At 43.2% G+C, this 25,187-nt stretch overlaps 1 protein-coding gene across 1 annotated transcript in view; it reads right to left on the bottom strand.

Moving 5' to 3' along the window:
• The window catches only part of CAMK4 (calcium/calmodulin dependent protein kinase IV), a 240,192-nt gene that overhangs the window by 23,361 nt on the left and 191,644 nt on the right, over positions 1 to 25,187 (bottom strand). Inside the window, exons 6-7 of the mRNA XM_065936986.1 lie at positions 10,178 to 10,268; positions 8,066 to 8,140 (exon numbers count right to left, since the gene is read on the bottom strand). Coding sequence (XP_065793058.1) covers positions 8,066 to 8,140; positions 10,178 to 10,268 — 166 coding nt within the window. The remainder of the gene's footprint in view (positions 1 to 8,065; positions 8,141 to 10,177; positions 10,269 to 25,187) is intronic.

The raw sequence follows: 25,187 nt of genomic DNA, 5'->3' as shown, positions 1-25,187 counted from the left end.
ATCATGCCTTCAAAAAGTAAAATAAAAATTAGTATAAAATTATTAAATCATGTTTATTTTGACTGTGCAGCAGAGAAGAAAGCATAGCAACATTTACTGTTCTCTAAAGCACTCAGTTTTATTCCTGTTTGATTTTTGCTATTTTCTGAAAAACAAAACAAAACAAAAACATCAACAAAAAAGTTCAACTTAAAAAACCCTCAAAATTCTTTATACAATCTTGAAAAAAAAAAAGAATGTGGATAAATACACAAGTAGGAATATTAAATATGAAGATACATAATTTAGGTAACTAAGCCTATGAATAAATTAGACAATCGATATTAGACAGGAACATTCTTTTATCTAACCACTTCCATACTGGTTTCTTTTCTACTCTAACAGCTTGTATTTCTTGTCTATGATGGGCATGGGTACATCTCAGTTAAGTTCAGTCGCTCAGTCATGTCCGACTCTTTGCGACCCCATGGAGTGCAGTACACCAGGCTTCCCCATCCATCACCAACTCCCGGAGTTTACGCAAACTCATGTCCATTGAGTCGGTGATGCTATCCAACCATCTCATCCTCTGTCAACCCCTTCTCCTCCTGCCTTCAATCTTTCTCAGCATCAGGGTCTTTTCCAATGAGTCAGTTCTTCACATCAGGTGACCAAATTATTAGAGTTTCAGCTTCAACATCAGTCCTTCCAGTGAGTATTCAGGACTGATTTCCTTTGGGATGGACTGGTTGGATCTCCTTGCAGTCCAAGAGACTCTCAAGAGTCTTCCTTAACACCACAGTTTAAAAGCATCAATTCTTCGGCGCTCAGCTTTCTTTACAGTCCAACTCTCACGTCCATACATGACTACTGGAAAAACCATAGCTTTGACTAGAAAGACCTTTGTCAGCAAAGTAACGTCTCTGCTTTTTAATATGCTGTCTAGGTTAGCCATAGCTTTTCTTCCAAGAAGCAAGCATCTTTTAATTTCATGGCTGTCGTTACCATCTGCAGAACACCCACAAACTTCAAGCTTTAAATATCTAAGTTAAGATATTGTGGAAGTAGTATTGCATAGTTACATTGTAGCACATTTATCAGGAGCCATGCCCAATGGATATTTTTTTTTTTTTTTTTGAGACCTATTTCTATTCCCAACAAGATTTTGAGAATTTCTTCAACAGTTGAATACTTCCTGGAGTATTTAAGGGTATTAGTCCTTGGTTCCATTTATCTGGATCACAAATTTTAGTTTCCTGACCTGGCATTCTGTTTCAACTGGGCACATTTCCCAGGAAATAATGAGTATTTGCTTAAACACACAGTATCTGTGATCTTTTTTCCTTTGAGATTCTTTTATAGGAGAACCCTCTGTTATTAATAGCCTGGGGCAAAGGTTCTGTGAGTGAGACTGACTGGATAGCTTTTCTTTTTTAATTTCCTAACAAATGACATATGGCATAGCATAAATACCCACTCTCTCCAAAGATGTAACTGAAAAATCCTTCAAGAAACCAGAGAGAGGGTACATAAGAATAATTCACGTAGGACGCAATCGTCCTTACATCAAGCACGAAGCAAGCTCAGCGCTCCCTTCTCTGTCACCGTCCAAGTTAAATGCAAAGTCTCTGTGTAAAGTCATGCTTTTCATAGCATGAGCGTGATTTCCGCCAGTCTTGTACTTAGATCTCATTTTCAGCTCTTTCTATAAATGGACAGTTCCCTCCTCACCCAAATATTCTCAGAAGGCCTACATGGAAAACTGATACTCAGAATGAGGACTTTCTTCTTGCATGGAAAACTGATACTCAGAATGAGGACTTTCTTCTTGCAATGAACTTAAAAAAAAAAAAAAAAAACAGTACTTATATGTGGTGTGGGGAGAAAGGGCTAGAATTGAGGGTGATCCTGGAAGAGGGCTTCAGCCTTACCTATAAAAGGTCTCATTTTTTGTGAGACAGATGAATAGAAATATTACGTTAAGTGAAAACAATGCAAATCCCTGCACGTTTTCTCTGCTCTAGGCTGCCTGCTGCCTGTGCCCGGTGTCACTGGGTCCTTAGAATCCTGCCCCCTCCCCTGGCCCCCTCTTGGGGTTAATATTCTACTGCATTTCTTTTGCATCAAGAGACTGTATGAATATACATGTCTGTTTATATATATTATGAACCCTGCTTTTTAAATTAAGTACATCAAACTCTCCTGGTTTTTATTTCTAAGCCTGCCTTGGCCTCTATAATTCCAGTGTAAGTTAGCACTTCAGAGCCCGAAAGCACATTTATTTTCTCTCTGACCCCCTCCTGCTGCAGCGTCCTCGCTGCATGCTTCTCCTGCCATGTAGTTCAGCAAATCACGCCTTCCTAGGGAGCCTCTACCTCTAGCACAGTGGAAGGATTACCTCGATCTCGTTCAACCACTCAGTTTTACCCCATTACACAGCCTCAAGGGTGATGTGGATACCTGCAGGGAAAAAAACAAATGGAAAACAAGCCTCTCTTATGAGACAGCATCGCCTTAAGAGCATTGTCTTATAAGATGGCAAAGCAAGAGTTTGAAATAGTATTTTTAAAATAATTTTATGTTAAAAAATAAATGACTGGATTGACAGGAAAGAGCACCTTCAACAGCTTTTTAACTTGTCTTCTTTGATCGCTCTTCTCTCTCAGATCCATCTGTCATAATGTCACCATCAATATACGGATAAAATAGACTTGATTTTAAAATATAATTGCTCTGATGAGGAACCTTTGTTGGGTCAATATTATCCACCAAAGCGAGTCTCAATCCCTTAGCCTAGTGCACAGAGTCTTTTAAAATTTGGTGCATCCTACTTTTCCAAGTCCATCTGCTTTCTGGGTACCAGAGACTCCATGCTGTAGTCACGCAAAGTGACCAAGAAGCAAACAGCCCCTGAAGCTGCCAGATGCTGCCACCCCTAACCCTGTCGGGCCCTGTGCTTGCTGACAAAGGCCTGTGGCCAACTCCCACTAATTCTCCAGTGTCCCCCCCCCGCAAAGGCCCACCCAAGAAGGATTAACTATTCCCTCCCCTCTGCATCCTTGAGTCTTAGGCTCAGATAAGTATGTAATTTATCACAACAAATTCTGATTTATCCTGTACAGGTCTTTCTTCTTTTATAGCCTGTGAGATCCTTAAAGGGCAAGATCATACTGTGTTCACTCATAATCTTGGTGACAACATGGAGTCTATTAACACATTCAATGTTCATTTTATCAGTGAATGAATCATTCATTCATAGTGAATCAATATGAGTCAATCATTCATTCACAGAATAACCAGACTGAAAACCACAATCACAGAAAACTAACCAATCTAATCATATGAACCACAGCCTTGTCTAACTCAACGAAACTAGGAGCCACGCCATGGAGGGCCACCCAAGACAGGCGGGTCATGATGGAGAGTCCACTGGAGAAGGGAATGGCAAACCACTTCAGTATTCTTGCCTTGAGAACCCCTTGAACAGTATGAAAAGGCAAAAAGATAGGACAATGAATGATTAACTCTCCAGGTAGGAAGATGCCCAATACGATGAGATGGTTGGATGGCATCACCAACTCAATGGACATGAGTTTGAGTAAACGCTGGGAGCTGGTGATGTACAGGGAGGTCTGGCGTGCTGCAGTCAATGGAGTCGAAAGAGTTGGATACGACTAAGCGACTGAACTGACTGAGAATGACCATTATGCACTGTCACAAGAAAGACTTGCTCTTATCACTGTTATCAATAAGCTGTTGAAAGGACTCTGCTATCTCAGTCACGGAAGGGGCCCTGCGCGACCACTAGGGTAACTTCTCCCTGATCCTTCCATTTCAGGCTGCTCAGTTCTCAGGGGATTTCTCCAACCTACCTATCTCCCTGTTATACTTAGTGTTCAGTATTAGACAACAATTACTAAGTTGCCCACCAGCTTTACTATTGTGGGAAACCCTTAATTTGTTGTCTCATTCTTTCCTCAATCCTCTTTCAATGCTTCTGTCAACTGGTCAGCAATTAAGGGTTAAAAATGGGCCATCCCACTTGGTATATAGTACTGAATTCAGGGTTCTTCTTTTCTCCATGTTGTTGGAGATCTGGAAGCAGGAAAGAAATTCAGGATGAGGTCAAATAAGGACATATGAATTAGAGAAAGGAAAAGTTCAATGGCATGATTAGAAGGGAAGGGTGATGGACAGGCTGTCAGGTAATAGTTCTAAGGAAAATATAAAAACAGAAGAGGATGGCTAAAGGGAACATACTGTAATGGTTTCCACATTTTTTCTGAGAATGAACATCTCACTCATAAGCCTGTGGTGGAGGCTTATGCGGGTTCATGTGGGGCCGCAGTACGTCCAGTAAGGGACATAGTGCAGCTTCTCTGGTCTTCAGCGGCTGGAGTGAAGTACTGGCGAATAACATACAGGTGGAAGTGACATGTGGGGCTTCCGGAAGTCCGTTTAACATGAAAATGTGCTTTCTTGGTGTTTATTTCTTCCTGTTGTGTAGAATGCAGATGTAATGACTGATTTCAAGCAGTCATTTTGGACTGTGAGGAAACATACTCAGGAATGGTAGAGTAAGACAGAAAAAGTCTGAATCCCTGACACTGAGATCCACCACACCTGCAGAGCCACAGCTGTGGAACCCACCTGGACCGCCTACCTCCAGATCTCCAGTCTATCAGAGAAATCAACATCTGTCTTATTTGGAGAAAGTGGAAATAGTGACAAATTTTTTTTTCTGGGTTCCAAAATCACTGTGGATGGTAACTGCAGCCATGAAATTAAAAGATGCTTGTTCCTGGGAAGAAAAGCTATGACAAACCTAAACAGCATATTAAGAAGCAGAGACATCATTTTGCCAACACAGGTTCATATAGTCAAAGCTATGGTTTTTCCAGTAGTTATGCGTGGATATGAGAGTTGGACCATAAAGAATGTTGAGCACTGAAGAATTGATGCTTTTGAACTGTGGTGTTGGAAAAGACTCTTCAGAGTCCTCCTGGACTGCAAGTAGACCAAACCAGTTCATCCTAAAGGAAATCAACCCGGAATATTCACTGGAAGAACTGATGCTGAAGCTGAAACTCCAAGACTTTGGTCACCTGATGTGAGGAACCGACTTATTGGGAAGACCCTGATGTGGGGAAAGATTGAGAGCAGGGGGAGAAGGGGGGGCAGAGGATGAGATGGTTGGATGGCATCACCGACTCGAGATGTATGAGTCTGAGCGAGCTCTGGGAGACGGGGAAGGACATTTCCTGTCTTTCTGTGCTGCCATTCATGGGGTGGCAGAGAGTCAGACATGACTGAGCGACCGAGTAACAATGCTTGGATTTTCACTTCTTACAATGACCAACACTTCTGAGGTTTCAAAAATTAAAACAGAGAACATTTTAAACTGGAAGCTGTCAACGATATATACTGCTCTGAAGGGAAACTATAGTGGTTTTCTACGCTGCTTTTTCGATTCGTGAGAAGCATGTGCGTTCAGCTGTGTCTGACTCTTGGCGACCCCATGGGCCACGCCTGCCAGACTCCCCTGTCCATGGGCTTTCCCCAGCAAGGGCACTGGGGTGGGCTAGCTCCTCCTTCTGCCATTCTGTTCTTAGGGCCTTGCATACCGGGATGCTCATCCCTGATCCTCTAGTAACTAGACGTGGAATCTTGAGGAAGTCATACTCTTTTGACCTTAGTAAAATGAGAATGAGATGAATACTGAAGTTCCTTCTAGCACTAAAATTCTGTGAATTTAATCACACGTTTCCTTCAGTGGCTTTCTTAGTGCACTGCTTGTCTCATCTCTGTGAATTCAGAAGTTGTTAAAATGAGTTAGTAATGTAGTTCTTATGTGTCTACTTATGAGATGAAGTGACTAAGAAACATAAATCCCAGAGAAGAATAAGATAGATAACGCTAAAACCACCCTTCTCCTATGTTTCCATAACGACCTTTCCACGAGCATAACATGGCATTCCTCGAGGTGTATGTGTTTGGTTTCACATCCGTTCCCCTACAGATTCTGAGCCCATGAGGGTGGGGAAGGGGTCAAGAAAATGCATCTTCCTGGTGCCAAGCACTGACTTGAATATAGCAGGTGATTTTGCTGAAGATATGAGTAAGTGAAGGAAGATTTGTATAAAAAAAGTGATGGTCCTAAAAGAAAATGATACCTAGTTTTACGACTGGTAACTGAAATCTTGTCTCTCTTCTTTGTAACACAGATTTTATTTAATTTGTGATGTATTCATGAGTCAGAAAAACTTGAGAAATTCTTGATAATTTTTACAAGCTTTATTGGCTTTTAGGTTGCTGCCAGATTAAGAGAGTCATCAAGAAAAAAAAAGGGGGGTGGTGGCGAGCATCATGCTGTCTTGGATCAAATGCTATTGTTCTGCCTCTGACTGTGGCCTGTACCCCAGGGTGCCTTCAGCCTGTTCTGGGAGGCTGGGAGGATGGGCAAGGATGCGAGGACTGTGTCATCTCTGGGGACTCTGGCTGGGAAACCCTACCTACAGCCTTCTCCTAGTGAGGCTAGACCAGGGCCATCAATGAGAACCAGGGGCCACCCTCGCTCACTGCAGTCCTGCACACCACTGGAATGAATGACGCGTCTCCTCACACACCTGCTCAACAAAAAGCAGGTGAGTAAAGTGACAAAGGGTTCCTGGCTTTAATCCCAATCACAAAGCTATTTCGCTGTCTTTTCCCTGGAGACACTGTTTCTATTCCTGAGTGGGGATAAGAGCAGCTGCTTCCCGAAAGGCAGGCGCAGAGCTCCTCTTCCTTCCTCCTGGCTCCCCCAAACACAGAACTCCTGTCCCTTCCTGCTGGTCCCCAGGCGCAGAGATCCTGTCCCTCCTACTGGTCCCCAGGCGCAGAGCTCCTCTCCCTCCTCCTGCTCCCCAGGCACAGAGCTCCTCTTCCTTCCACCTGGCTCCCCCAGACACAGAGCTCCTGTCCCCTCTCCTGGTCCCCAGGCGCAGAGCTCCTGTCCCCTCTCCTGGTCCCCAGGCGCAGAGCTCCTGTCCCCTCTCCTGGTCCCCAGGCGCAGAGCTCCTGTCCCCTCTCCTGGTCCCCAGGCGCAGAGCTCCTGTCCCCTCTCCTGGTCCCCAGGCTCAGAGCTCCTGTCCCCTCTCCTGGTCCCCAGGCGCAGAGCTCAGGTCCCCTCTCCTGGTCCCCAGGCGCAGAGCTCAGGTCCCCTCTCCTGGTCCCCAGGCGCAGAGCTCCTGTCCCCTCTCCTGGTCCCCAGGCTCAGAGCTCCTGTCCCCTCTCCTGGTCCCCAGGCTCAGAGCTCCTGTCCCCTCTCCTGGTCCCCAGGCACAGAGCTCAGGTCCCCTCTCCTGGTCCCAGGCTCAGAGCTCCTGTTCCCTCTCCTGGTCCCCAGGCGCAGAGCTCAGGTCCCCTCTCCTGGTCCCCAGGCGCAGAGCTCCTGTCTCCTCTCCTGGTCCCCAGGCACAGAGCTCCTGTCCCCTCTCCTGGGTCCCCAGGCACAGAGCTCCTGTCCCCTCTCCTGCTCCCCAGGCTCAGAGCTCCTGTCCCCTCTCCTGCTCCCCAGGCGCAGAGCTCCTGTCCCCTCTCCTGCTCCCCAGGCTCAGAGCTCCTGTCCCCTCTCCTGGGTCCCCAGGCACAGAGCTCCTGTCCCCTCTCCTGGTCCCCAGGCGCAGAGCTCCTGTCCCCTCTCCTGGTCCCCAGGCGCAGAGCTCCTGTCCCCTCTCCTGGGTCCCCAGGCACAGAGCTCCTGTCCCCTCTCCTGGTCCCCAGGCGCAGAGCTCCTGTCCCCTCTCCTGGTCCCCAGGCACAGAGCTCCTGTCCCCTCTCCTGCTCCCCAGGCGCAGAGCTCCTGTCCCTCCTCCTGCTCCCCAGGCGCAGAGCTCATGTTCCTTCCTCTGGGTCACCCCTCCCTGCTGTCCTGCAGTGGCGCCCTAAAATCAAGATAATTGAACCCCTCATGCAGAACAAGAGGTAGTTCGAGTGTCATTTATAAAGGCCTTCCTCATGGAGACTCATATCAAATTGTGCTTCACATAGAGATACTAGGACTTTTAATACAACACAAGTAAAATATCAGTATTAAGGAACATACCGCAGTATCCTGGGGTTCCACATACTGTCTTCATGAGTACTTGATGTTCCACGATTTTGGAGAGTCCAAAATCAGCTAAGAAGAGAAGAAAAAAAATTAATGAAATGAGTATTTTCTCAGCTTTTATAAGATAACAGATTACTGTTTTATTATTCAAAGCAAAACTTGTTTGTTTTGGTATTTGATATTGGAGTGGATATAGAGGACAGTCACTGGGGAGAGTAAACTAAAAGAACTAAATAATAATTTAAGTCTGGCCTTAAATTGAAAAAAATTTACCCCATGACTCCAATGTTTATTTTATGTTTTCTCTGTAATTACGAGCTTTTAGTAAATACGCTATTTCTTCTGAAAATAATAGATGCAATGGATATATTTTGTATAATGTTAATTCCAAGATTTGAAACTAAAGGATAGCATAGAATTACTAGTAAAATCAGAACTTTCAATCCATTGGAAGAAATTAGAATAAAAAAATTGGACTTTCTTAAATGTCAAGAAAATGAGCAGAAATATCAAAGGTTTATTCTGCTTCAAAATAAATAGTTTCATTCTTTAGTGTATTTGATGGACAGGAATTTACTCTCATTTGAGGAACATGTAACTTTGTGCAAAAATCCTTTTTATTTATTTCTCAGAATATTACCTAGATAAAACATGATCAAAAGTTGCTATCATTATACTCTATTTGCTGGGCTACATATCTCTCACCCAGGAAACATGAGGAAACAGTTCAAGGGCATTCTTCAAGAGAGGCAGGTGCAGAACCAATGCCATTTTAGACTTCAAAGAAAAACCCGAATTTCCATGGAGTGCTGATCCTTATCAGAAAGCGCAGCAGGAAGTCCTTCAGAAAGGAAGGCTCTCCCGGCTAAATTAGTATCCATCCATCCATTTAAAGAAATCTCTTTAAGGATAAAATCTTTGAAAATGCTGTTAAAGGAAGCAACAAAGGAAGCCTCCTGCTGCTTGCTGCCTTTCAGGAGTGACCAAGAAAACAGGCTGGTGGCCCTGCAGGACGTCAGCATTTTTCCTTTAGGTTCTGGTATTCATAAAGTATATTATGTTGTCTGAGCTTTCCCGTGATATGTACAACTTAATTTTCAAATATCTTAACATAAATGCAGTGAACTCATTAGATTAGCATTATAAAGGACAGCGCCAAGAGAGCAGCGCCCTTGAGAGGATTTAGAACAGATTCTCCAAAAGAGATTTCATCTAAATTAAACTTTATAATTATTTTTGTAAACAAAGATTTGCTTTGTATGGGACAAGGAAAGTAAAATTTAATATACATTTTTTTTCTAAAATGCTGATTTACTGATCTCTCTGGGTAGATCAGAACTTTCCAAATCATCTCTGTAGTTCTTCAAGTTCTTATTGGGGGAAAAAAAATACAAATCAAGGTTTCCAGAGTTAAATAAGGCTTGGGAAGAGCCTTACAGACACTAATTTAGATGTTAAGTCCACACATTAGCACTTATAGCTTTCTGAAAGCCCTGCAGAAATAAAGCCTTGCTTAGCTGACTCAGCGTTCCCTGACTTCCTTGACCAAACCCAGCGCCTCCATACTCGTCCCCGCAAGGGGTTCACCCCCCTTGTTCACTGAGGACCGGTGTTCTGTGGTGTGCATGTTGAGAAATGGAGATCTCAATTCATCTCTGTTCATATAAACAAATGACTCAGAGCCAGAGTACACGGATATGTTCTAAGCATTTTGTGTCAGAGTTCTTCATTATCTAAAATGAAGCTCCAACTAACTTGTGATAAAAGTCGATAACCAAAAGGAAATGTTACGTAATCTGTGATTTTCTTCTATAATAAACTTATCTTCAAAATACAAGGTCAACTCCTGAAGCCCCTGTCTTTTCCAAGGGCTGTGATTCCTTTGTGTGTCCAGCTATAAAGTACCAACTTGCACACATTAATTCAAGCTAATATTCTAGGAAAGAGTACAGACTTCCAAAACAATGTATTATTCCTTTACAGGTTTCATTATTTGAGGAAACTGAATGGAGACAAAACCAGACAGAGCAATATTTACAAATTCCACGGAATAAATCTCTTCTGCTTTGGGAATAGGGATAAAAAGACATCAAGAAATACCCTTACCAATTTTGAGTGGCGCATCTGGTGCAGGAGTTGCATAGAGAAGATTCTCTGGTTTGAGATCACGATGGACAATCCCATTCTCATGTAGGTACTAAATATGGACAATAACGAAGTAACAGTCATGTAATTATATTTATGGTGCCAACATTTATAGGTAATCTTTCCAGAATTATAATAATCTTTACTAAGTTATATAGTTCAAACACACACATATTAAAATTTAAAAATAAACACCATAAAGGTGAATGCATTTTAAATTATATGTCATTTGAGAATAGCTTATACGTAGCTTCCTAAAAATGAAATGCAACTTAAATTGTATAGAAGCTGTTGCCACAAATAAAATATTTACTTCTCAGGGAACATTGATTACAGTTCTCATATGCATATTATCATATCAGCTCAAATTGGCTAATTATTATTATAAATAATAAAGTCAACATGCCCTGTGTTGAAATTTGTCTGATTTATTATCTGAAAGACATAATTCTATGTGTCATCTTAGAAGTTCACAACCACAGCAAAGACTTCATAATTATTGTTTGAACAGACATTTAGACGTGAGTAATTACTATAGAGAACTACCTTTAAATATTTAGAGAAATATATATAGAACTATATATATAGAAATATATACAGAACTACAGTAAATATTGTTTAATGACAATAAATGCTTTCATAGGCTCTTTGAGGATTAGTATATGCAGCTATCATTGATATTATCTTAAAGATTACCTCTAACATTCATTTTATTATATTTTAAATTCTTTTGTAAATCATGTGTAATCACACATGTAGCACATTTTTGCTGCGAATGTTAAAGTTCTACCTGACCCTGCTTCTCCTCCAGGGGAAGTCTACATCCTCTCCAAAAGTAATCATTCATCACTTTGAAATGGTCTGAATTTTTCTCTATGCATTTACAAAATATGAGTACAAGCATACAAAGAAATATACCTGATTTTTCCATTTTCTTACATAAACGTATCACTAATAAAAATTTTCACGCTGCTTTTATTTTTTTTAACATGTTTTAAACTTTTTTCCCATATGTCACCATAACTTATTTTATTTAACCCTTGTATTCATTTGTTGTTGGATATATCACTTTTTTATTTTGCTATTTCCACTTTGATGGACATTCAAATTTTTAATGCAGTAATAAACCTTCAATACTTACAAATGTGAGCATTTTTGCTGATATTCTCTAGGAGAGATACCTGAAAGCAGGTCTGGGGTGGTCAAAAGGTATACAGATTTTTAATTTTAATATGTACTGCAAAATCACTTTCCTAAAAGACTCCAACAACATTTACTCACAAAAACTGTGTAAGCGTATATGTTTTCCTAATATCTAAATACCAAGTTTATATTTTTAACTTCTGAGATGGAAGATAAAAATTATATGCTAAGTTTGGTTTAATTTGTCTTTCTCTGTTTACTCATATAGTCTAGCTTCTCTTTATACACTTTCCTTTTTATAAATTGCCCGTTCAAATCCTTTCCTGTCTTTCTGTTGCAGTAAGAGAAAGTGTTGCCAAGGTGCTGCAGCTTTTCTCCTTTCCTGTGGCAGAGAGGAAGGGAGGAGGTCCTTCTTTCTTTCTTTCTACTCAAGCCAAGTAAAAGGAAATAAAAAGCTTCAGGGCTGCCTGACACGTGTCACTTAGTGGTCTGAGGAACGGGACTGACGCCTGGCTCACTCGTGACAAAACTGGGGAACAGCTGGAGCAGGTGATCGAGGGGAGAGGGTCTCAGTGAGGCTCAGCTTCCTCCCCTGACAGCTGGACAGAGAAGCACGTTTCTCACGGACCCGGAGTGGACTGTGCAGAAGGGCTTTGGACGCGGGTCCCCCGAGGAGGTGCTTCTGCTGGAGTGCCCCCCGCAGGGGTGATGCCACCTCATCTTGGCATCACAGAAAGCAGAACCCGAGGGCGGTGACAGCGGGCAGCTGAAGGGCCAATCAGATCACCTGGAGTGAGAGAACTGTCCTGCAAAGAGTCCTCGCAGAGCTATCAAAGGTGACCCATAGGGGAAGACAACAGACATTTGTAACCTGCCACAACCAGAGATCACTGTACCAGCTCACCAGTACCAGCCCAGGGAAGACCAAGATATAATCCCCTATCTCCTACACTGCTCCTCATCATCGCCTTCACATCCCAGTCCTGGAAGAACCACAGTCGGCATCTAGCTGGTTGGAAAAGAAGCAGCAGCAAAGCAGAAACCAACAGGAATCCGTACCACTATGTTTACGAATTACAGATCCCAAGGTGGGGAGGCAAGAAATTTAAAACTGGGTGAGTCTAAAATTTTGGTCTTTTCTTGAAAAGATGCTCAATAATCACTAATTATTAGAGAACTGCAACACAAAACTGCGATGACGTCCCACTTCACACCAATCAGGACGGCTGCCATTAAAATGTCCACAAATGACAATGCTGAAGAGGGTGTGGAGAAAAGGGAACCCTCTTACACTGTTGTGCGAATGTAAACTGGTGTAGCTACTGTGGAAAACAGTACCAAGGTTCCTCAAAAACTAAAACTGGAATTACCATATGACCTGCAATCTATTCCTGGGCATATATCTGGACAAAAGTGCAATAAAAAATGATACGTGCGCCCCTGTGTTCATAGCACAATAGCCGCGCCGTGGAGACAACGTGAGCGTCCATTAACAGATAAATGGATAGGAAGATGCCGTACACACACAAAGCGATACCGCTGAGCCATTAAAGGACAAAGCAAGGCCATCTGCACAACGTGGATGCAACTAGAGACCATCCTACTAAGTGAAGTAAGGCAGGAAGACACAGACAAATACCATATGCTATCATTTACATGTGGAATCTAGACTACGACACAAATGAGCTTATGCAGGGATTAGAAACAAACTCACAGACAGAGAAGACTTGTGACTGTCAAGGAGGGGGGTGAGGGATGGACCAGGAGTTGGGATCAGCGGATGTGAAGTATTACACACAGAATGGACAGACAAGGTCCTACTGCACAGCACAGGGAAGTGCATCCAGAATCCTGTGATGAACAACAATGGAAAGAATACAAAGAAGCATCACTTTTTAATACTCTGAATCACTTTGCTGGACAGCAGAAAGCAACACAACACTGTAAATCAGCTATACTTCAATAAAAAAAGGAAAAAATAAAATTTTGGTCTTTTCCTATCCAAAAGGTACTGGAAATATTATGGCATGGCCTGAAATTTTATTCACTGAAGAGAAGAATGGATTTACAGGGTTAATCTGTCAGAGCAACAGTGAGAAAAAATAAAATTTTGCTTTTGCACATGTCTAACCAGGTCTAGCTCACTCCTTACACTAGATCAATATCAGGTAGCTAATTAAGATCATGGCATCTGGTCCCATCATTTCATAGGAAATAGATGTGGAGACAGTGGAAGCAGTGTCAGACTTTAATTTTTTGGGCTCCAAAATCACTGCAGAGGTGATTGCAGCCATGAAATTAAAAGACGCTTACTCCTTGGAAGGAAAGTTATGACCAACCTAGAGAGCATATTGAGAAGCAGAGACAGTACTTTGCCAACAAAGTCCATCTGGTCAAGGCTATGGTTTTTCCAGTGGCCATGTATGGATGTGAGAGTTGAACTGTGAAGAAAGCTGAGTGCCAAAGAATTGATGCTTTTGAACTGTGGTGTTGAAGAAGACTCTTGCAAGTCCCTTGGACTGCAAGGAGATCCAACCATTCCATCCTAAAAGAGATCAGTCCTGGGTGTTCATTGGAAGGACTGATGCTGAAGCTGAAACTCCAATACTTTGGCCACCTGATTCGAAGAGTTGACTCATTTGAAAAGACCCTGATGCTGGGAGGGATTGGGGGCAGGGGGAGAAGGGGACAACAGAGGATGAGATGGTTGGGCGGCATCAGAAACTCGATGGACATGAGTTTGAGTAAACTCCGGAAGTTGGTGATGGACAGGGAGGCCTGGTGTGCTGCGGTTCATGGGGTCGCAGAGAGTCAGACACGACTGAGAGACTGAGCAACAATACTGCCATTCGTGTCCTGAACACTTAGCTTACATTCCACGCACCATTATAAACACCACTTAGATCTCTTGGCTTACTTAAACTTCACAGCAGCTTTATGATGGAAGTCACGTAATTCCTGTTCTGCAGATGAGAAAGCTGAAGGATAAAGAGGCTGAGAGATCCTTACAAGGTCACAGCTGGACGTCGTGGTGGTGGCTCAGATCTGAGCATCTGCCCATGCAGGATTCCCAACCAGGAGCTGAAGAACCACTTACTGCTTGACTGTGTAGTGTGGAGATGAGACGAAAATACAAATGAAGGAGAAGAGAGAACAATGGAGGAGGGACAAGGTATTTAGTAAGAGGGGGAGGAGAAATGAGAGTGGCAGAGGACCACACTCAGCCTCAAATCACACGCTGGAAGAAAACACCGCACCCCTGAGGAGGAACATACTATATCTTGTATATCTGGAGTGTGAAAGGCAAAGATGTGAGTGTCTCATACAATAGCTTTGGAACATATCTAAGAATTGCATAAATCAATAGAAAATGTTGATTTTCTAACCCAGTTTAGAAGCTCCATAGCTTGGGGAAGAAAATGATGCTGAAAATAGTGGCTGAAAATAGTGACACAGTAACAACAAATGAGATGAAGGGACAAGTGTTGGTTTAGCAAAGTACTAATTATATAAAGATTTTCATTAAATGTTGTTCTGGCTTTCTTGAACAAAAATGGTGGTTATGTGTTTTAAGTGCAAATTTTAAAAAAGCAAGACAAAACAAACAGAACATCATTTGGGACTCCAAAAGGAGAGCTAAGAGAAGAGTTTTATAGAAAATAATAGATTTAGGAGTCACGCACTACCAGAGGAACAAACTGAAAAGCAAATAATGGAATGAATGCCAACAGTCCTGATCTCGACTTTTAAAGAAAGAGGCAACGATCATTTGCTGTAAGTGACTTGGTGTAGAAAGATTATTAATCCTCATGATATAATCATCCAGACATGTGGGAGACTTTATTGACAAAATGGCAATTTTATTTTTGCTTAGACCCACTGATTGCCTTTGATCAATAGTTACTACTTTTAACCTTTACACTATTTCCAGTTGGGAAGCCAGGAAGAAGGCAAACATGGAGTATGATCTTCTGCCTGCCCCAAGGAGACACAGTCATCGGAAGTAGCTGCACCTCTAGAGCGCCGGTTCTCAGACTTTCTGGCCTCAGAACTTCTTTACAGTTAAAATTTTTAAGAACCTCAAAGAGCTTTTGTTTATGTGAGCTCTACCTAACATTTAGTTACTGTGCAAATGGTTAGAACTGAGAAATCAAAAAATTACTTTTAATTTAAAAACAAAACAATAAACTCATGACAGTATACACATTTTAAAACATAAATAACTATTTTCTAAGATATGAAACTAGTGAGTACTATACCACTATTTTAAAGTTTTACAAATTTCTTTCATTTCTGGTTTAACAGAAAACTGCTGAACTCTCACATGCACTTCTTTCTCTACCGTAAAACCACATACCATGTTGTTGTTCAGTCCCCAAGTTGTGTCCAGCTTTTTGTGACCCCATGGACTGCAGCACGCCAGACCTCCCTGTCCTTCACTATCTCCCAGAGCCTGCTCAAACTCATGTCCATTGAGTCGGTGATGCCATCCAACCATCTCATCCTCTGTCGTCCCCTTCTCCTCCTGCCCTCAATCTTTCCCAGCATCAGGGTCTTTTCAAATGAGTTGGCTCTTGGCTAAAGTATTGGAGCTTCAGTTTCAGCATCAGTCCTTCCAGTGAATATTCAGGGTTGATTTCCTTTAGGATGAACTGGTTGGATCTCCTTGCAGTCCAAGCAACTCTCAAGAGTCTTCTCCAGCATCACAGTTTGAAAGCATTAATTCTTTGGCGCTCAGCTTTCTTTATGGTTCAACTCTCACATTCATACATGACTGCTGGAAAGTAAGGAAAGATGCCTTCATATTATGATGAAATGATTGTGACTTCACAGACCCTCTGAAAGGGGCTTCAGTGACCCTCAAAAAAAATCCCTAGAATACCTTTGAGAAATTCTGTCTTATAGTATTGGAAGTCATAAAGGCAACCCTAAATATTCGTTGGAAGGACTGATGCTGAAGCTGAAGCTCCAACACTTTGGCCACCTGATGGGAAGAGCTGACTCATTGGAAAAGACCCTGATGCTGGGAAAGACTGAAGGCGGGAGGAGAAGGGGATGATAGAGGATGAGATGGTTGGATGGCATCACCAACTCAACAGACATGAGTTTGGGCAAGTTCCAGAAGACAGTGAAGGACAGGGAGGCCTGGCGTGCTGCAGTTCATGGGGTCACAGAGTCAGACACGAATGAGCGACTGAACCACGAGCTGAATAATAGGAACACTGCCCCTTATTTTCACACTAGGTTTCAAATAAAATATACCCTTCTAATCTCAACAAATCCTAATCTTATTTTGATACATTGAGATCACTGCACATGGAGAAGTGGGGAAGAAAGGGATATTAAGGGTGAATAATGCTTCTCAAAATTGTGTACTCATAGGAAAATGCATCAAGACATTTTACCATATCATATGAATGACATAGAACTGATTAAGAAATACCTAATCACAAACAAATAGACCTTATCAAGGTATTCTCAATCTTAGCTGCAGATTATTTAAATCATGGAGAGTCAACATAAATAGACAAGAGGATTAAAAAAACTAAAAAATAAGATTATTGGATATTCTAGAATAAGCCATCAGGGAAGCCCATTGTAGAATAAACCAAGTGTTAGAGGTATTAACAATTAAAGTAAATCATGGACAAGCAAGGAAACATATTGAAAATCTGAACAACAGTCTGGGAGAAGACCTACAATGTCTTCTGTATAAATCCAACAATTTAATGGGAAGAAATAATGAATCTGACAAAAATTGTAGCACCTAATTATTGAAGTTTGTCTTGAGTAACAGTAACTTTTAATAAAGAAACTGGAAGAGCAAATAACCAGATGTGTATGAATTTAATTAAAACTGGAATAAAAAGAAGGAGGAGGAGAAACAGACAGCCTCAGAGGCAGAGAAGCACACAACTAATTTACTGGCTCAATTTTTGGAAAGTGCATTCTCTTTTTAGAAAGAAAGCATTAAATGACAAGTATAATTTTATCTGTAGACTAATCAAAATAGGAAACAAGTATTTTTTAAGGATCTTATAATAATAAATTTAATGTCTTGGTACCAAAGGCATATCTTAGCTGAGTTCTGTTTCAGTATCACACTGTTGGTTTTGATCAAGGGTAATACAAGAAATAAGGCGTATAAAGCTTTGAGATATTGCTGTTGAAATGGTTATTAAGGAGTAACATCATGAGAGGTGCTCTGTGGTCATTTACACCAAGTATACTATTTATTAACTGTGTGACCTTAAGCAATTTGCCAACCCTCTAAATCTCAGCTTTCTCATCTGCAGCGTCCACTCTGCGGGCTGCAGTGAGAAACCCTCAGCATGGAGTAGATATTCTACTTCATAAACAGTAGTTATTGGGACTCTATCATTGTTCTTTTATGTCTCTTATAAAATGCATTTAGAAATCCTTTGAGATTTGGAATACTTGATCTTTTCTGAAGTATCAAAGGATACTTTGATCAGAAAACACTTGCCTTTTATTTCATTCCATTTCCTTCAGCTTTGGCTGCCAAGCAGCCCATGACAGAGAAGCTCCAACTGCACTAATCAGCCTGATTCAGTTTACTTCTCCTCCTTGCTTTTTAAAAAATTCTTCTTCCACTTTAATAGCTTTATTTTTCATTTAATGTATCAAAACTTCTCTTTCCAAGAAGATGAAATATAAGTTACAGAGAGATTGAATATGTTACATATTAGCCTTCTTCACTGTTGGAACAAGTCTAAGTCAAACAAGGGCTGAAACTGCTATAATGTGTAAGAGTGTTTAGACATCAGAAGAGGCACAGTTTGCAGCAGCGAGGGTCTGGAACCTTCTCACCATGCTTCTCCCAGTCATCACACAGCGAGCAGCGACTCGCGCTGCCGCGGACCGGCCGCCGCGCCTCGAGGCCTGCTGCTTGCTCGTGCCCCCTCTCCGGGGCCCTGGGGGTCTTCCGGCGCCGCCCCCGGGGCTGCCGCAGGCCCTCCCGCCCCCTGCCCGCGGGCGCCCCGGCAGGCCCCTCTCCCGCTGGTCCGCTTTCAGCACAGACGACCTCCGCACTAGGCCAGCTCTCCTCATCCTCATCCTCAGCTCTAAGTCAGGTCCTCGGGGAGGCTGTCCCAGATTAACATGCTCTCTTACGCACACACGCTCTTATATGCTCTCACAATGCTTTCTATTTTTCTTGACATCATGTCTATTTCTCTGCAAGCTTTATGTTAAGGAACATCTCCCTCGCTAGACTGAAAACTCCATAAAGACGAGGACATTTTAACCTGGATCCCCAGATACCTAGTTTTTACTGTACAGTGCCTATGCTAAATGTGCACTCAATCAATACTTTTGAATGAACATTAAATAAATCAAGTTTCCTATAGACAAGCATGTTATTTTACTCTTTAGTCAAGAACTTACAGTTACATATTCAAGAATGATGGCAATCTGCACCTTTTATTCATCTGCCATTATCGATGGCAGAAGTTCAAATTCTTCTGCTTACATTATAGTGATGTATTTCCATAGCAACATCAGTTTGATGCATTTAGCTGAAGTAAGACGTCTATGTGTTTATGAAACATACTATACTTACTGGATAATAGTTCTTAGTCACCTCAGCGGTTCTCAGTGAGTATCAATTAGATAAATGAGATTTACATCACTTTGAGAAAAACCAAAATCCAGAAAGAATATTTAAACTATAAGATCTGACAAAAGGGTTTCATCTTCAAAGTGACATTTTGAATAATTACATATTTTTTTTCTTCTGTAGCAGTATTAAGTTGATTGTTATGACTGAATTAATTTCTTTGTATCCTTTGAAGTTTACCTGAGTATGCAATACAACATAAGCCACAGGGGAGTTTAGGGAAAGACACTTGAAAATTCATCTGTTAGTTTTCCCTTCAGTTTCCTTCATGTCTAAAACATTCAATAAACTGTACTGGCCATTGTAATAAAATGGAGCTGAGCTGCCCAGCCACAATGACACAGTAGTGAGGAGTGAGCACACCCACAGACCTCTGTCTGCAAACGGAAGAGCCCCCTGGACCCGGGGGGGGGCCTGAGGACCGGACCTGCCGCTGACCCTGGAGGAGGTTATTAGATTACAGATGTGGCTTGAAGTGTTTGGATACAGCAAAGCTTTGCAGGAAAATGCCTGCTGGCATTTTCCCCCTGGCGATGTCATGGGGAAAGAAAGCAGAATAATTACCCTTTTCTAGACAGGGTAATTATGAATGGCACTGGGTAGACAAACCTGGGGTGTCGTGTTAGAGTAGGTGATAGGAGAAGTGGTCATGAAGAACAGTCAGACTCCAAGCCTCATTTCTGACTTTGATATGAGCCTCCTGGGTACAGAATCAAACTGGGAAACATCGGTGCTTTAAACAGGTTGAAATTAATTTCCTGTCTATTTGTATATGTGTATGTTATAGAAGTCCTATGAGGTACATATTTGAGGAACAGTCTACTTAGCCTATTTAGCCTAACAGTCTATTTAATCTATTTATGGTGGAAATATCATTTTACCTGTACTATTTTCCCTAGATTCAACCCCAAGTCTAAAACATTCATTGAAGACTTCAAAAAATCATTGCTATCAATAGCAATTATTAAGTCGTTCACTTAATAATAAATTATGGAGCAAAAAAACGATGGAAAAAGTCATGTGTTCTGATTTAGACAGAATCAGAATACAAAATACAGAACACAGAATTCTGTATTCTGCTAAATTCTGCTAACAGAATACAAAAATATAAAGAAAACTAAAATAATGTACACGTCATCTACAAATAAATCAGTGTCTAAAATGTATTTGTATGCAAAGTCAGAGCAAGTGCATCTTGTGAGGCAACTTTTGAGATTGTTTAGGAAGGATAAGCCTGTGATAATTTCATTCTCTTGTTTCCGATGCGTATGATCAGATTTCAGGAAAGATGAAGTCTTTAGGAATGGAGGCAATGGAAATGGTTTAACCAATTAAAAGAGGTGACACTCAGGAGACAGTGAATAGCTTGGAAAGGGTCCGGAAACGATCTGCAGTTACGGAGAAGGAAGCCTCACACGCGCCTTTGCAATGAGAGAGGAGAGGTCGGGCTGGAGCACAAGGGAACAAAGGGAGCGCCCGGACCTGCAGGCTGGCCCCGCCCAGGAGCGGTACACAGAGGACCCCGCATCCCGGGCAGCCGGGACTGGGAGCGTGCGGGCGCGCTCAGGGGCACGCCGTCCTCCGGCAAAGAGCAGAGCTTCCTCACGGGCCTGGAGAAGCGGGAAGTAGTCTGATGAGGGGTCTATGCTTCAGACCACAGTACGTGATTTATGCATTAACAAGGTAAGAGAGGAGATCCGGGACGTATTTGAAACTGAAAGCTTTTGGATGCAATGAAACGTGTATCAAATAAGACCAAGGGAAATTCTGTACACTTTTCTTGGGAAACATTTACATCCACAGATGTAAAAATGGTTCTTAAATCAAATATGCATTGAAGTAGAATGTGGAATTAAAAAAAAAAATTCCCAAACTTATCTTACCATTGGGTCTTTCAAAAAATGAAATCACCAAAAGCTCAAATTCTCTTTTAAATAGACAAAGATAACACTGCTGCCATGAATTCAGGGGGTGTCCAGACATGTAATTAAACTCTCTCTATGGTCCTAATAAAAACTGTGTCCCTGTGTAATGAAAGCTGCCGCACAGTAATTTAGTTTAATTACAGCTATGCTGTGTTCGATGGGCTGTGTGTGGTTAATTGATAATGTCTCAGGAGTTGGTAAGAGGAAGCGTGAATCTCTTTAAAAATCTAACAGGACAAAGAAAAACCTGACATAAAAAAAAGAAAATGGTATTCTGACTGCAGTTCTCCTACTGGGAATGAAAATTAAACTTCATGTACTTGCTCAGAAAGCTTAGTATCAATATACATAAATGTAAGTAAGAACGTCAAAATAAACAATCTACTTATGTGTCACATTTGCTTTGGAGCTCTGACACTACCACTGCTTTTATCCTCAACCTCGACTCTGTGACGCCTGCAGAACTGTCAGCAGAATGCACGAGGAATGAGGACTGTACCCACTACTGCAGATCAACAGGCCTGGCCAAGACTGGCGGTGAGGCCCGCGGTGAGGAATGAGGACTGCACCCACTACTGCAGATCGACAGGCCTGGCCAAGACTGGCGGTGAGGCCCGCGGTGAGGAATGAGGACTGCACCCACTACTGCAGATCAACAGGCCTGGCCAAGACTGGCGATGAGGCCCGCGGTGAGGAATGAGGGCTGCACCCACTACTGCAGATCAACAGGCCTGGCCAAGACTGGCGGTGAGGCCCGCGGTGAGGAATGAGGACTGCACCCACTACTGCAGATCAACAGGCCTGGCCAAGACTGGCGGTGAGGCCCGCGGTGAGGAATGAGGACTGCACCCACTACTGCAGATCAACAGGCCTGGCCAAGACTGGCGATGAGGCCCGCGGTGAGGAATGAGGGCTGCACCCACTACTGCAGATCAACAGGCCTGGCCAAGACTGGCGGTGAGGCCCGCGGTGAGGAATGAGGACTGCACCCACTACTGCAGATCAACAGGCCTGGCCAAGACTGGCGGTGAGGCCCGCGGTGAGGAATGAGGACTGTACCCACTACTGCAGATCAACAGGCCTGGCCAAGACTGGCGGTGAGGCCCGCGGTGAGGAATGAGGACTGCACCCACTACTGCAGATCAACAGGCCTGGCCAAGACTGGCGGTGAGGCCCGCGGTGAGGAATGAGGACTGCACCCACTACTGCAGATCAACAGGCCTGGCCAAGACTGGCGGTGAGGCCTGCGGTGAGGAATGAGGACTGCACCCACTACTGCAGATCAACAGGCCTGGCCAAGACTGGCGGTGAGGCCCGCGGCCCTGACGGAGAGCGGCCCGGGACCGCCGTCTGCAGAGCACGTCGGGGCCGAGGAACGCGTGCGGCAGGTTCTGGGCGGTCGCGTTTATTTCATCTCTGATGTCTTCCTTTCTCTTCCTGGCCTTGACCAATCAGTCATAATTCTATCTCCAGAATATATCTCATATCTCCTCTTTATTTTCAGTTTTATTCTCACCACTTAGTATAATCCTTCCTGTTCTCAACTGACACTATTAACATTTGCATCCATACGAACAGCTCCGTACCCGGGTCATCTCTCTAAAATACAAGATTAACTCATGCCAATCCTCTAGTCTAAAAATATAAACAATTTAAGGGTTCCAGAATGCCTGTAAATTAAAGTCTAATCTCCTCAACATGAAAATTAAAGGCCCTTCAAAATCCGTTCCAATTTCTGGCTATACCTCATGTTGGGACCAGTCTCACCATGCTCTCGCTGTATACCTTTATTCACTATTTGTAAATCACGCCGTTTACATTTTCATTTGGTTCCCAAATAATAAGAATCTTTCATGTGCCAAAGTATATTTTCTAAAGATTCTTGAAACAATATCACTCATCTCAAATGCTCCTCCAGAATACTGCCGCTCCCATCCGGAAGAGGAGCTTCGTTTCCTCTCTTTGAATCTGGTTTGACTTGACCGGTGACCAACAGAGCACAGCGGAATGCCAGTGTGTGACCTCTGAGGTTAGATTACAGAATCACTGCGACTCCCATCTGGCTTGCTAGAGACTCCTTTTCAGATCCCCACGCTGCCATGTAAAACGTCTGGTTCCCCTAAGACCTCAGGGCTGTGAGAAAACTGGGTGACGCGGAGAAGCCAAGTGCGGCTGTTCAAGTTGGCTGCCCCGGCTGAGTCCAGCCGACAGGTGTCAAGTGTCAGACAGGAGGGTGAAGACTCCCTGGAACAATCCTTGCCTCGAGCTCTCAAGCTCCCAAACTTTTGAGTCTTGAGATATTACGGAATGCAGATGACTATCATTCCTAATGTGCCCTATCTGAAGTCTTGACCCAGAGAATATATGAGCAGAATAAAATGGTTGTTTGAAACCACCAGGAATGGGGGTAATTTGTTACCACAGCAACACCACCAGGAACACTTCATTCCAGATTACATACTGCCTCCTCTATGAAATTTCCCTCTCATCCCACAATTAAAACAAATATTTTCTTTGTCCCCCCACAGCACTATCTTCATATCCCTATAGCCCTCTCATACTGTTATCACAGTTAATTATGTACTTGCTTATCAAAGTAAGAGAGAAATTCCTTTAGAGCAGGGACTGTTGCCAGGCAGACTTTTAACCACTGGACTCGCAGGGAAGCACCTCATCTGTGTCACTTCCAAGTCTGTTTCTATTGACTGAATTTCCTCCTGCCTTCATGCAGTCTCACTCTAGGTGCGCCTTCTGCATGCATTTCTCATAATTTTTCACTAGGCATATTGTGATTTTGTCCTGCTGGCTGTTTGACAAATACAGATGCATTTGCGATCTTCTTTAGCTTTGTTCTGGGTGCAGCTAAGTCGTGCTACTTGAGAATAGTTTGATCCTTTTGCAGTCTGCATTTAAACTGTTAATTTTGTTTTCTCTTCCCACTCCTGTGTGAGCTACAAGTAGCGTTCCCTCTAACCCCAGGCTCTTGTCCTGGCCGTGGGCTGCTCCTTCTCACGCACAGTCTGCTCAGTTGAAGATCCGGGGAGGGAGTACCTGCAGCTCCCCGGAGACCACCCTTCTCCCGGCACCTGCTTGGTGGACTCTGGCCTCTGCCTCCCAGACTCCATTCTGTCTCCTCGCCTCGGGGAGACTGCCCGGCCCCTCTGGGTTTCTCCCTCCCTGCAGGGCCGCCCAAGAGGCCTCCTCAGGGGTCACCCAGGCGGCCTGACATCCAGTGTCTGAAACCTTGTCACCAACACACAGACACAGACACACACAGACACACACACATGTGCACACAGAGACACACACAGACACACACACACGTGCACACAGAGACACACACACACACAGAGACACACACACACAAACACATATGGGCACAGAGACACACACAGACACACACAGACACACACAGACACACACAGACACACACATATACATGTGCACACACACACAGATGCAGACACACAGACACACACACACACACGTGTGCACAGACACACACACACACACACACACAGACACACACACGTGCACACAGAGACACACACACACACAAACACATATGGGCACAGACACACACAGAGACACACACAGACACACAGACACAGACACACACATATACATGTGCACACACACACACAGATGCAGACACACAGACACTCACAGACACACACACACACACAGACACACACACACATGTGCACACAGAGACACACACACACACAGAGACACACACACACACAGACACACACATATACATGTGCACACACGCACACAGACGCAGACACACACACACACAGACACACACACACATGTGCACACAGAGACACACACACACACAGAGACACACACACACACAGAGACACACACGTGCACACAGAGACACACACACACACAGAGACACACACACACAAACACATATGGGCACAGAGACACACACAGACACACACAGACACACACAGACACACACACACAGAGACAGAGACACACAGGTGCACACACACAGAGACACAGAGACACACACAGACACACACAGACACACACATATACATGTGCACACACACGCACACAGACGCAGACACAGACACACACAGAAACACACACACATGTGCACACAGACACACACACACAGAGACACACACACGTGCACACAGAGACACACACACACACAGACACACACACACAAACACATATGGGCACAGACACACACAGAGACACACACAGACACACAGACACAGACACACACAGACACACACATATA

Source organism: Muntiacus reevesi, chromosome 1, assembly GCF_963930625.1.
Source record: "Muntiacus reevesi chromosome 1, mMunRee1.1, whole genome shotgun sequence".
Classification (NCBI taxonomy): Eukaryota; Metazoa; Chordata; class Mammalia; order Artiodactyla; family Cervidae; genus Muntiacus; species Muntiacus reevesi.
Note: the sequence above shows the minus strand (reverse complement) of the source record. Positions and strands in the feature narration are given on the sequence as shown.